The 14,172-nt window shown below is 47.8% G+C and overlaps 2 protein-coding genes across 2 annotated transcripts in view; one reads left to right on the forward strand and one right to left on the reverse strand.

The window, feature by feature from the left end:
* SAP30BP (SAP30 binding protein) overlaps window positions 1-6,411 on the reverse strand; it is a 37,939-nt gene extending 31,528 nt beyond the window's left edge. The window contains exons 1-2 of the mRNA XM_006886206.1: window positions 6,302-6,411; window positions 1,143-1,252 (exon numbers count right to left, since the gene is read on the reverse strand). Of these exons, the coding sequence (XP_006886268.1) occupies window positions 1,143-1,252; window positions 6,302-6,407 (216 nt within the window). The 5' untranslated portion in view covers window positions 6,408-6,411. The remainder of the gene's footprint in view (window positions 1-1,142; window positions 1,253-6,301) is intronic.
* A 1,142-nt stretch (window positions 6,412-7,553) lies between these two features.
* Window positions 7,554-14,172, forward strand: part of RECQL5 (RecQ protein-like 5) — a 35,037-nt gene continuing 28,418 nt past the window's right edge. Inside the window, exons 1-5 of the mRNA XM_006886370.1 lie at window positions 7,554-7,683; window positions 9,033-9,154; window positions 10,952-11,470; window positions 12,063-12,165; window positions 13,466-13,577. Coding sequence (XP_006886432.1) covers window positions 7,554-7,683; window positions 9,033-9,154; window positions 10,952-11,470; window positions 12,063-12,165; window positions 13,466-13,577 — 986 coding nt within the window. The remainder of the gene's footprint in view (window positions 7,684-9,032; window positions 9,155-10,951; window positions 11,471-12,062; window positions 12,166-13,465; window positions 13,578-14,172) is intronic.

Raw genomic sequence — 14,172 nt, forward strand, 5'->3', positions numbered from 1 at the left:
TTGCAGCTCCTTGCCACTAGGCCACCAGAGCTCCCCTACTGGTAAGCTTTTAAGACTGTCATTCAAGGTGTTGTGAACCAAAGGTTTTGCTCATAATCTCTATAATCTCATGGAGTTTGGCTTAATAAATATTAGTATATCTGTATTTGGATCTTATGAGAGGATTCTGCTAAAATATGAAATAAAGTTTAAATAAGATGGCATAGAGCAACATTCTAAAAGCATACAATATAGGGATTTATCACAGGTATTTTAACAACTTGTACATCTTGAGAAAAACTGGAAGAAAAAACTTGGGCAGTGTTTCTAAACAATTGCAGTAAATTCTGAATCATCACCATAATGTCTCAAAAGAACAGAAAATACAAAAAATAAAACTTAAATAACAGTATTTTCCCAACAAAGAATAACTTCCAATGAAAGCTGTTGTTAAGCAACCATATTTTAAACCTAGATTCAACAGTTATGTGTGTCTTATTACTTAACACCAGGCTGAGATGATCTTGATCTTCAAAACGCTCAATTCAGGCCTATATTGCAGCCCGGTTTAGCCTTCTCCAGGTTCAATCTTTTCCTAGCAGTCCATGGTATTCTCAATACTCTTCTCCAGCACCACAGCTCAAAGGCATCAATTCTCCTTCTATCCTCCCTGGTCACTGTCCAACTCTCTGACGCATAACAAGTGACTGCAAAGACCATGGCCTGTATCAGACACACCTTGGTCTCCAGAGTGACACCACTGCTCTTCACTACTTTGGAGAGGTCCCTAACAGCAGACTTTCCCATCACAATACAACTTTGCGACTGATTTCAGATATAAATGAATTCTCAATTAGGATAAATGCACTGCATCAAATGAATTATCTAAACAGGGAAAACCAACATAGAACATTCGGTGACATCTGGCTAAAGTCTACACCTTTTCCCCTAAACGGCAATTAAAAGATGAATAGGAAACAAAGCAAAAATGCATTTGATTCTCAAACAGTGCTGACATGTAATCTAATTTCTTCAACTGAGACCAAAACCTAAGCATGTGGGTAGAGATTAAGGGTGGAGGAATGAACTGTGAGTAAAGCTCGGAGTTTTCCCACAAACCGAAAGGTGCTGTGAGAAGCTGTGGGTGTGGCAGATTTACCTACCGACTGCCTGCTGTTCTCATCATCCTCTTCTTCAAAGCCATCTTCATCACCTCCAAGGCGAGAAAAGTCATCATCTCCATAAGCTTCAGACACCAACCCGCCTTTCTCCTCTGAAAGAGAGTGAAAAGAAAAACGACTGAGCAAAGAATGCGAGATGCTCCTTCAGTGACTACGTCGGAAGACAATGCTGCCGGGACTCACACAGTTAGCTCCACGTCACGGCAACTCTGTGTAACAGAACAAAACAGAGCCCGGTCCACCTTCAAAACCCGAGCCGTGCTCAGCCCACTGTCTCAGTCACTGTGTCAACGCATCTCACTGAACGTCTCCCACTGCTTTGCCGACCCTCTATTCTATCAAACACGATGTCCTTCTCCAGATATGGTCCCTCTGAACAGATGCCCAAGTACATGAGACCTCACCATCCTCATTCTGAGGAACACTCTGGATTCAAGACAGACGTGGTGTTTTGGCAGTTTATAATACACAACAACAGAGTACATTCAATAGCCTTTACCAGAATCCCAACTCAAAGGTATTGCTTCTGTTTGGTTTATTATTTACTGTCCAACGTTCACATACATTTGATGCTATTAAAAATACTACAGCCTGGATCAAATACAACTATCTTCAGAGTCACTTTCTTGCTCTTTAACATTCAAAGGGGTCTTTTGCAGCACATTTGCTCATTCGATTTTGTTTTTAATTAAGTTTCCCAAACCTCTTTCACGTTTGCATTCATTCATCTACATTTTACTCAACAACCATCTACTGAAGCTTCCAGGCACACTTTAGCTGCTCGAGTTTCAGAGGGAAATATGGTCCTCATCCTCCAAGATTCCAGTCCACCACTTTCTGCTCAGCCAACTCCCAGAGTTCCTGAGCTGCTGTCTGAGACAGTGTCTGGGGTACTTGACAAGGACATGCTTGCCAGCTGGAACTTTCACTGCAGATGGATGCTGCTTCAACCATCTAGCTGGAAAGGGTATTTTCCAGAGAAATTTGTGGAATGGCACTAATGCTCCCAAGATCTCATCTGGACATGAAGCCAATCAGATTCAGGAATTCTGAGGAAGCATGTGAATCATGTGAGTCCCTCATTCACATGGAACCAGATCTGCCAATGCCAAACACCACTTGAAAACTCACGGAGGGTCAGTTCTGACTCGCTGGCACGTAACAACAACATGCTGTCTACTGGCCCAGCGGTGATCGGTTTTTTCCTTTCTTTTTCGTTTTCTTGATGTAATCCATATGGGAAGCTGCAGTCCTTGATTTTCTGTAGCAAGTTATTATTTCAAGTCCTCTTAACTTTCAGCGAGCAAGGTTGTGTAATCTGCCTAATGCACATTGCTGACGAGTCTTCCTCTGATCCCAATGCCACATTCTTCTTCACAAAGTGCAGCTTCTCAAATGATTTGCTCAGCATCTAGACTGAACAAGTGTGAAGAAAGGCAAGCGCCCTGACACAAAGCTTGCTTGATTTCAAACCATGCAGTGTTCCCGTGCTCTGTTCACACAACAGATGCTTGTGTGGGTGCAGCTTTCTCCGGAGCACGATTGTTCTGGGAGTCCCATCCCCCCAGCGTGAGCCGTAATGCTCTATAATCCACTTTACATTGTCAATAAAACACAGACATCCTTCTGGTATTCTCTACTTTCACCCAAGATTCACCTGAGATCAATAATATCCCTGGTGCCATGGCTTCTTCTAAAGCCAGCTTGTACTTCTCTGCCAGTTCTCCATTGATGTCGTGTTCTTGCTGTTTTCTGGATAAACGTAAGCAAGTTTACTTGCATGTGATATTAATTAGACTGCTTACTGATGACAAGAGGGGAGACTAAATTGCATAGTAATGGAATCCTAGGAACGTACTATGTATGGTATCAAGCTACAAACTGAAGAGTCCACAGTCTAAATCAGCCAGCCGCTCCACGACAGGAAGTGGGCAGTGTCCTCCCCACCAGGATTTAGTGTAGGAACCTGATGGAGAATCACCACAACTCAGAGTCAGAAACGATCTGACAGCAGTGGGTTGTTGCTGTCTACAGTCGAGTCAGAACAGACCCACAGCTGAGCCTCCAGTGGGCTTTCAGAGGCAGTAAATCACATGGGAGATTTCTCATCTTTCTCCTGCAGAACAGCTGGTGGATTTGAATTGTTTGCCTTTAGACTGGCAATGCAGCTCCTTACCACTAGGCCACCAGAGCTTCCTGTTAGCAGTGGGTGGTGGTAAATCTCATGTAACTAGGCCTAGATTCTGTCCTTGAGAAGGACATAATTTAGTGGATGAGATCAAGAAATGAAGAACAGAGGAGAAAAACCAAGTATAGACATAGATGCTTCTAATGCTTAGCCCATCACGTACGTACGCCAGCTGACATCTTCCCCTCTCTGAACTATTACAGCGCGTTGCTGGGACACTTGTTTAGCACACACATCTCAACTGTGTGTCATCCATCACCTGTGAATTTGTTTTCTCTTATACCACAAACAGGCTATCTCCCTCATTTCTGTGTGTCCTCCCCAGGAAGAGAATCTTGATCATGGAACATTCCAAGGAGTTCCCAATCACACCTCTTTGAGATGTAAGGTCTATGTTTAATGCAAAAGAAAACTCCTACACATTACTGGGAAACCAGTAATAAACTTCAGTAAAATGTGTGAGGACCATACCTATTTCAGAGCAGGCCCAAACACATCAAGGACCATGAAAACGCCTCAGGACTGGGCAATGTTTAATTTCACTCCACAGAAACCAACGATTTACTTCAACCCTACTCATTCTCCAGGTGGGAGCTGATGAAAGACACGTCCCCATTCCAGAAGTAACCAACAGACTCCGTGTCAGTCATCCACTGCGGCACATGTGCCGTATTCCCATCCCTCCCCCTGCTCCACCTGCATCCCCTTCTACCTTCTCCTAGCCTGGCTGGTACCTCCCTCCCCTCTGCCAACCAACTGATATATTTCATCAAACAGATGCTGCCCTGGACATGTTCACCACGCTGCGGTGAGAAATTTGGAAGACAACTACCTGGCCAACTGCCTGGAAGAGATCCATATTTATTCCATTCCAAAAAAAGGTGACCTGACAGAGAATGGAAATTACTGAACATTATCACTAACTATCACACGCAAGCTAAACCGTGCTGAAGATTATCCAAAAGTGACTTGGAACCTCGACAAAGAACTACTAAAAATACAAGCTGGGTTTAGAAGAGACTGTGGCACTAGAGACATTATTGCCATGTTGGATCATGACTGAAAGCAGAGAGTAGCAGAGGAGTGTCTATCTCATTGACTACGCAAAGTTATTTGACTGTGCTAACCTTGAGAAGAATGGGAATCCCAGAACACTTGATGGTGCCCAGACCAGGCACCAGTCATCCAAACAGAGTAAGGAAACACTGCATGGTTCAAAATCGGGGAAGGAGCGTGTAAGGGATGCATCCTGTCTCCATACCTTTTCATTCTATACGTGGAACAGATCATTCAGAAAGCTGGACTTTATGAAGAGAAATGTAGCATCAGGACTGGAGGAAGCTTCATGAACAACCGGCATTATGCAAACAACACAGCCTTGCTAGCCGAAACTGAGGAGGACCTGAAGCATTTGCTGCAGAGCAGAGGGTCAAGGACTATAGTCTTCAATATGGACTGATGCTCAGCTTGAAGAAGACCAAGATTCTCACTACTGGGTCAACTGGAAGCACCTGATAGATGGAGAAGATATTGAGACTGTTAACACTTTCAGCTTGCTTGGCTCCACAATCAACACTCTTGGCACCAGCAATCAGAAAATAAAAAACCAAACTGCATTAGGGGAATGTGCTGTCAGGGACCCTTCCAAAGTGCTAAAGAGCAACGATGTCAGTCTATAGAGACTAAGGTGCGCCTGATTCAGGCCGTGGTCTTCACAATTACTTGCTATGCATCAGAGAGCTGGACAATGACTAATGATGACTGAAGAAGAATAGATGCCTTTAAGAATGATGCTAGAGAATAATACTGAACATAGCACGGACTGCCAAGAAAACTAACAGGTCTGTCTTAGAGAGGGTGAAACCAAACTGCTCCTTAAAGGTGAGGAATTTGAAGCTTCATCTCATACACTTTGGGTATGTTGCCAGGAGGGACAAGTCCTTGGAGAAGAACATCATGCTTGGAAGGGTCGAGGGACAGTGCAAGAGAAGAAGATCCCAGAAGAAATAGACTGACACAGTAACTAGGGTGATAGAGGTCCGTGTGTCAGAGACAGCGAGACTGGCTTAGAACAGGGCAGTGTTCAGAGCTACTGGACACAGGGTCGCAGGTGACTCAACAACTTGTAACAACTCCAACAACTAAAGACCAGACATATCAGGCAACTAGTTCTCTAGCCAACTCTCCAATCAGAAAAGTCTGTTCTCATCTTCTAACACTGTGATTCTCAGCTTAGGCAGAGCCACAAAATTGTTGATGGGCTACACAAGACTCACAAAACAAGGGAATCACAAATTCCCAGACCTTCCCCTAGTTAAAGAATTAGACTCACTGCAATGGAGCCAGGTCTATGTGTTCTTAAAGCTCCAAGACGCAACTGGAACACATTCCTAAGTAAAGTTACAAATTTCATAAAACATAAACTTTAGTGGTAAAGAACTGAACTGCCGACGTAAAGTTAAATGGTTCAAATCCACCAGCTGCTCCACGGGAGACAGATGTGGGCAATCACCTCCCCTGCGGTAGAGTCTCTGAAAACCAGCTGAAGGTCGGCTACGTGTCGGTTCCGACTCTACGGTACACAGCAACAGCAACGTATGTTACTCACACTTTTATCCCATCAAATGACAACCCCGGTGGAAACAGTGGTTCAGTTGCCTTGGATCCCTCTCCCACTCTGCACACCCTCCTGTGCAGTGAGCTGCCCAGCACAGGGAAGACCTTAAATACGTTTCGGCAGAGCATCGGTATAAACGAGGAGACTGCCCACTTTCGATACACACACCCTCTGACACTTTGTCCTGCCCACGATCTGGTCCCCGGCGGGGCGCTCCGGATCCCGACACTAGCACACAAAGACCATTCTCTCCCCCGTCTCACTCGGCTAGGACAGCATCCTCCCGAGAAGACACCCGATCCGATCCTCCCCCTCCAACTCCTCACTCGGTCTCACCAGCCGCGCCGCCCGCTGTTTCGACTCCACCTTCGCCGTCAGACTCGGGCTCTGAATCCTCCGCATAAACTGCCAGAGACGACAGGACACTCTTTTTCCCCGCCATCTTACTCGGACAGACCCAGCGCGGCTCACTTCGATGACTCAAGAGGCGACGACTTCGCAGCAGAAAGGCGACTCGAAAGGCGACCTCTTCCGGGTCCCAGGAGACCTCGCGCGGGCTGCCGACCGAGAACCAATCAAAACGGTCGTCTCTGCACATGGCCCCGCCCCCCGCGTGAGCTCACCTTACGTCACTGCAGTGCGACGACCGTAAAGCTGTCTGGGTTCCTGCCGGGACTCGAGCTGATTGATTTTTCTTTGGCATCTCAGAGTTGGGCTGGGGATCGATGGGGTTCTCCGAGTAGTTCCCGAGTCAGGGCAGCAGCGAGCGCCTTCGGTCCCTGGCGGCCCGCGGCCGGCCCTGCTGTCGTAGGGTGAGGGGAAGGGGACTCCTGTTGGAGAAAGGGGGAAAGAGCGCTTCCGAGGCTCCCAAGACGCAGAGGGAAGGGAGCTGCTTCGAGGGCTGGGAGGAAGGAGTTAAAAGTCCCGGGCAGGAGAATAGTCTTCGTGTTGTGTTATTCAAAGGAGGAACGGAATATGTGGCTTAGAAAGACAATTCCATATTCTCCAAACTATTCTGAAGACATTTGTGTTTCCTCCTATGACTTAGAATGATTCAGTTAATTTTGTAGTCAGTGACCGCAGAAGCAAAGATGCTGATTACTCAAAGATATTCATTGGTAGCGATGAGCTGAAGTATGCCAGAGATAGGATGGCACAGGAGAGGGCAGGGTTCACATGCGTTGTTCATAGGGTCGTTAAGGGTTGCCGTCGACTGAGGGCACACAAGAACAGTCTCGCTTCAATACATTGCTTGAGTGTAAACTTGCTCATTGGATTGGAGTCTAGCTCATAATAGCCCTGTAGGACAGAGTAGATCTTACCCACAGGGTTACTAGTCTTAAACCCTTAGGGAAGCAGACAGCACATCTTCCTGTTGAATGGCTGGTGGGTACAAACTGCCATCCTTTGGCTTAGAAGTTTAGATCTTTAACCACTGTGAAGTGAGGGCTCCATACTTGAGTGTAATTATGCACATTTATATTCAGAAAGCATAGATTATGTATTTCAAGCATTCAGGGGGGTTCTTGGGGCAATCATAATGCTCATCACTTTTGCCTTAACCTTTAGACACTGTCTTTTCGCTAAGATGAGCTCCCACTCTTCCTCTTTACCCTTTGGGTCTGAACGTCGAGCCCGCAGCACGTTGAAGAAGGTCTTTGGGTTTGATTCTTTTAAGACACCTTTACAAGAGAGTGCGACCATGGCTGTAATAAAAGGTAATTCTGCCAACTACCAATGTTTGAATTTATGCTGGCTGTCCTATATATAACACTGTGAAAACCACCCTCCCCCGCCACAGTCTGCCTTCCCACAGTGCTTCATAACTGGATTGGAAATCATGTAACCTTGTCACCAGGGCAGGCAGCTTTAATAGTGTTCCATTAACCACCTAGGTGTTAACATTTTGTAGACAGAGCTACAGAGTGTCTCCAGAAATAGTTTTTAGATGTCCATTGTTTATTTGTATATACGCAGTAGTAGTGGTAGCTGGACTAGCCCATTTCTGTCACTGGTCTGGGTAATTCCCTCGCTGAAGATTGAATGGACTGTGTTCCAGATGGGAAAAAAGAGTAATAATAATAGTATGAATTGGACACATGGTGACAAGTGGAAGTTGTCAGGAGGGGAAATTCAATGTTAATGTATGTGCCACTGAGTCAATTCCGATGCCTAGTGACCCCACCAGACAGTAGAACTGCCCCATGGGGTTTCCTAGCTGTAATCTTGGCCAGAGTAGATGGCCAGGTCTTTTTTTTTCCTGTGGAGTGACTGAATGGGCTCAAACTGCCAGCCTTCTGGTGAACAGCCAAGTGCCAAACCATTGTACCACCAGGGCTCATGGTGTTAATATTGGGCATATATATACTTTTTTTTTTCTTGTTGTGTACTGTCAAATCAGATCCGACTGGCACAGAGGAGATTGCCTCTCCTACAGCTGAGCATCTGGTGGATTTGAACAGCGTGCCTTCGGAATTGCAGCGCAGCTTCTTGCCACTAGGCCACCAGAGCTTCTTGGGCATAAATTTCTAAATGAAGGGTGACTTAATGGTAAAGAGTTGCACTGCCAGCCCAAAGGGCTGCGATTCAAGTCCACCAGCTGCTCCACGGGAGAAAAGTGGACAACACGGTTATTTGCTGCCTCTGAAAACCTTCTGGAGAGTCCACTATGAGTCACTTCCCACTTGACAGTATATGACAACAACAGTATAACATTTCTGAATGAAAGACCTCTCAATAATGTATCCTGTATCCCTGTCAACACTGGCAGCTCATTTATCAAACAGTATGCTGTTTTCGTGGCTATTTGGTTCAGTCATCCATTTCCCAGCAGCTTCACAATTTCTTCCCCTCCTAGTTATTGCCATTGCAAGAGATGACTGCGTGTTAAAACTGTGTACATCCAAAATCTCGCAAAACAGAGCAAGAAGATTCTTACTCTCTGACCCTCTCACATGCCAGACGCCCCCATTCTCTTTATTTTAAAACAACCGAGGTATTGAAAGAGCAGGAAGCATTGTAATATTGCTGCCTTGTGGTTGTTTTATGTTTCTTTTTTTTTTTGCAGGGGACAAGGACGTCTTTGTGTGCATGCCTACAGGGGCAGGAAAATCCCTCTGCTATCAGCTCCCGGCCTTGCTGGGCGCAGGCATCACCATCGTGGTTTCTCCTCTCATTGCTCTGATTCAGGTGAGGCTTAGGGGCATGGAGGTGGTAACCAAAAAGGACTGGGGGGAGGCTCTTTGTAGCTGGCAGTTTCACTTCTCCTTGATTCTAACTGTTGTCTCTTATTGTCTGTGGTTTGCCGATTTCACTCTCGGCATTGGCTTTCTTAATTGCCCAGATGTGGAGTCGTAAGGCGCTCTGGTGGCCTAGTCCATGGGGTATTGTGCTGCCAATGTAATTGTAAAGTTCTCCACCAATGCCTGTCACTTGAATGTGTTCTGAATGAATCTTGTAGGTTACTGTGGCCTGAGATCCCTCGCTCACCTTTGTTACTTCTTTGTCCAGAGAAAGATGGAACAGTATCTCTACAGATACATATATACACATGTGTGTTCATGACACTGGAGATGGGAGATTGCTGATAGATGTGGATAGCTAGTTCAAATGGTAGGGAGTCCCTCATACCTGGCTTTCTTCTGGAAAGCGCATGAGAATGTGAGACAGAAGCAGGGCATATGGGACCTTGGCAATATCTGCTCTGAATTTCCGACTTCTATTTAAGACCTGCAGGTGGGCAGGCGGGGTTAGAGCTGAGGAAGTATTTGGTTCAGGGCCAGTGATCATTAGGGTGAGGATATGGGGGCAAGGGTAAAAGGACAGTACTTGGTGTTTACCAGTTCTTGGTCTCTGTACTAAGTGCTTGGTGAAATGACTTCATTTCATCTTTATAGTATTTATAATAGTATTTGACTGGTGATTGATAAAATCCTCTGTGGAAAAAGTGAGAGTATGAGAAGACCAAGTCTCAGTGGGTGCCTGCTGTTGTGTGCTGTCAAGTTGATCCCTACTCAGAGTGACCCCATATGACAGAGCAGAACTGCCCCGTAGGGTGTCCTGTTGTTAGGTGCCATCAAGTTGGCTGCGACTCATAGCATCAGATCTGAAGCGTGCCCTGTCCTGTGCTGTCACCATGATCTCCATGCTTGAGTCCACTGGTGTACTCGCTGTGTCAGTCCATCTCGTTGAAGGTCTTCCTCTCTCTTGCTGACCTACCTTTCCCAGTTCCTTAGAAAGGTACTGTTTTGGAGATGGTAATTTTTACCGGAACAGAGTGTCAGATCATTTTTCCTGTGAAGCTGCTTGTGAACTTGAACCGTGGGCTTCAGGTTCAAGTTAGCAGCTGAGTGCCTAACTGCTGGCCCAGCAGAGCTCCTCTTAGAGCTTTGAGAAGCCCGTTGCGTTCAAGTTCATTCAGACTCACAGCAGCCCCTTACGACGGGGTAGAACTGACGACAGGGCTTCTGAGTCTGTGAATCTTTATGGCGATACTTACCTGGCAGAGGAAATACCAGCACCAAGAAGGTGGTTTTCCCAGGGTGAGGCTCACCATTCACTCTGGCTGTGCTGGCCCCTGCAACTTCCCCAAATGCGGGAAACTCAACTGCATAAATTGAGGTAGTGGGGGCTGTGTGTGCGGTATCCCCTATAGAAAATAAACAATTTAAAAAATCTTTATGGGAGCACTCTGCCTCTGCCTTCTCCCGTGGAGCAGCTAGTGGGTTTGAACTACCAACCTTTTGGTTAACTATTAATCTTAATATCATAATAATATCTTAATAATCGTAATACCTATGTATCACAAGGGTGGAGCCAGCAAACGTGCATGTGGCAGTTACATAAGCCAGGAGTGCGTGAGTAGGGGAACATTTTAGAATAGAGAAAGTCCCCTCGAAGCCTGTGACTTCTGCCACTGAGTCCAAGGGTTGGTTGCCAGTCACCCTTCCCTTTGTGACCTGTCGCACTTCTTCCTTCCTCCCTCAGGACCAGGTGGACCACTTGCTGGCCCTGAAGGTCCGAGTGGGCTCTCTGAACTCGAAGCTGTCAGCACAGGAGAAGAAGGAGCTGCTTTCGGACCTGGAGCGAGAAAAACCCGAGACCAAGCTTCTGTACATCACCCCAGAGATGGCCGCCTCGGCCTCCTTCCAGCCCACCCTCAACTCCCTGGTGTCCCGGCACCTGCTCTCCTGCCTCGTGGTGGACGAAGCACACTGCGTTTCCCAGTGGGGGCATGACTTCCGCCCTGACTACTTGCGTCTGGGGGCCCTGCGCTCCCGCCTGTCAGCCACCCCGTGTGTGGCCCTCACCGCCACAGCCACCCCACAGGTCCAGGAGGATGTGTTTGCTGCCCTGCACCTGAAGCCGCCAGTGGCCACCTTCAAGACGCCCTGCTTCCGGGCCAACCTCTTCTATGACGTGCAGTTTAAGGAGCTGCTTTCCAACCCCTACGAGGACCTGAAGGAATTCTGCCTCAAGGCTCTCAGACAGAAGGCTGATAAGGGGGTGAGGCGCTGAGGTGGGGGGCCGGAGGGCGTCAAGAACAGCAGGGTGTTGTCTAGCAGCATGGAAGTGGGTGTTGGTCCCTTGAGACCTTTTCTCTGGATTCTTGCACAAAGGGACTTGTTCCCTCTGTGTCCTGCCGTTGTTCCCTTGCTGAGGTGCCTGGTCTTGGATCCTTCTGTGGGAGGCAAACTGACCCACCGGTGAGACCTTTGCACACTGGCATCAGGGTTTTGGGGAGGAGGCAGAGAAGCTGATAGGTGGCACCAGCTGCTTTGACCCTGCCTTGTGGTGCTGAGAGTGGTCCTGAGGCTAACCAGTGGAAGAGGGAATGGTGTCTGCTCAGGCAGACAACGCTTAAACGAGGAGCCCTGTCAGGTTCAGCAGTTGCTGAAAGGTCGATAGTTCGAACCCATCAGCAGCTTTGTGGGAGCCAGACAGGGCAATCAGCTTTTGGAAGGATTTGCAGCCTGAGAGCCTCTGGGCCGTTCTGTTCTGTTATGTGGTGATGCCGTGAGTTGGGATTGACTCAGGGGTGACAGCCAGCTTCTCTTTTTCCACCATCCCAATGCTCATCTTCCGTTTTTCCCACCAGAGTTCAGGCTGCGGCATCGTGTACTGCAGGACCAGAGAGGCTTGTGAACAGCTGGCGATTGAGCTCAGTTACCGGGGCGTGAATGCCAAGGCTTACCACGCAGGTGAGGACCGCCCGGGCCTGGAGCCTCTTCATTCCTGAAGGCCTCCTAGCGCCTAGCCAGGACGGCTGACTGGGGGTCCTAGTGGTTGGGTGGTCGGATTCACGTGAAGCCGCTAGAAGGAGCTAGGTGAGGATGGGTCTCCCGTGAGAATTAAACTTCTACGTTTTTCCTCATCCTGCTCACCCTAGCGGGGGTGGTGAGGTCTGGTTTTTGTTTCTACACCTTCCTCCCCACAAACTGTGACAGACATGCAGTGAAACATTTGCTGTTTCCACCATCTTCACATGTACGATTCAGTGACATTAAATATATTCAACATGGTGTTTAACCATTGCCATTAACCGTTCTTGAATTTTCCCAGCACGTCTAACAGAAGCTTGATGTCCCATAAAGGATAGACACATTTTTAAAACCACCATGTGCAGCCTGAGTTTAGGGAAGATGGTCTGAGCTGGAATAGCATGGACGCTGCCTTCAGCCTGTGGAGAGGCCAGCAGTGCCCGCACCACCCAGCAGTGGTCTGTGGGCCTTGTTAGTTTACCGGCTCCAGAGGCTCTTCCATGGGTCGTGGTCATGTTTGATGATGAGTTTTCGTAAACCTGGGTCCTGGTGCTGTGGAAAGAGCACAGGCTTTGGAGGCCCAAAGACTAGGACTCAAATCCTGGCCATGCCATGACTAGTGGACTGACCGCTTTGTCTGTAAGATGGGGTGGGAGGGGCAGGGTAATATTCACACTTGCTTTATTACACTTTGAAGATATTTCTCTATTTTTCCTTCTAAATTGAAGCTCTGTTGCTTCAATTGATTTCAACCCTGCATTGGTCAAGTCTATCGATGCTGCTTTTCCGACGACACTGTTCTCATTTCGTGTCTCTATGTCCCATTGTGGTCGTTGTCCTGTTATTCTAGACTTGTTCACAACACTGTTTCTTGCTGAGTAGACATCAGTAGTACAGTGTAGACATAACTTTACACGCATTGGGAAGCCAGAAACATCACATGGCTCATTTTGTGTGCTTTATTGCTGTGATTTGGAACTGGACTGGCAGTGTCTGGTACAAGTGTACCTCTCTCTGAGAGGTTTGAGGGTCAGGATGGCATTGCTGGCTGGCCTGTGGGAGTTGAACACTCAGCACCACATGTTGCAAATGTCCTGTGTTTATTAGATGAGGCTCAGTAAGGGGCAGTGCCCAGCTCTAAGCCACGCAGCTGATAAGGAGAGATTGAGGGGGTGTGAAGTACCCCGCATAATGTACACCCCTAAGGCAAATTCCATCTCCACCATCCTCCCCTTTGCAGGGCTGAAGGCTCCTGATAGAACACTGGTGCAGAATGAGTGGATGGAGGAGAAGGTCCCTGTGATTGTTGCCACCATCAGTTTCGGGATGGGCGTGGACAAAGCCAATGTCAGGTAAGCAGTGGTCCCTCCTGTTACGGGCAGACCCGTGTGTGCCTTCCAGAATCCAGGGAAAAGGCCCCAGGTCATGGGTCCCTAGGACATAGGTGAGCGCTGGCACCTATGCACCTGCTCCCAGACACCTCTGCACAGTGTGGTTCTGCTGCCAAAACCCCCAGCCCCCAGTGCTCCAAGACCAGCCTCGTGCATTGCCACAGCCCCTCTGAGTGTGTTAGCAGACAGTGCCCAGTTGGCTGGCTGGAAGGAAGTGACTGCTTCACATCAGTTCGTGTAGGAGGAGACCTAAGAACCATCATTCCGCGTTTCCATTTACTGACAGACTGCAAGGAATGGGCACCCCAGCCTTCTCTCCCCACCCTCACACCTGCTGGGAAGTCTTTGACCTCCAGCCAACCACAGACCTGGCCCTTGGGAGACTAACCATAGCCTCGGCTCCTTACTCGGATTAACACTGGTTGTAACACTGTGTGTGGTTTCCCTCACCACCATTCAGCCAGTTCAGACTCAGGGCAACCCTGGAGGACAGAGGAAAGCTGTCCTGATAGACTTCTGAGGCTGTAAATCTCAATGGGAGCACATCCTGCCGAGC

Source organism: Elephantulus edwardii, unplaced genomic scaffold, assembly GCF_000299155.1.
Source record: "Elephantulus edwardii isolate Elephantulus edwardi_28Jun2011 unplaced genomic scaffold, EleEdw1.0 scaffold00048, whole genome shotgun sequence".
Classification (NCBI taxonomy): Eukaryota; Metazoa; Chordata; class Mammalia; order Macroscelidea; family Macroscelididae; genus Elephantulus; species Elephantulus edwardii.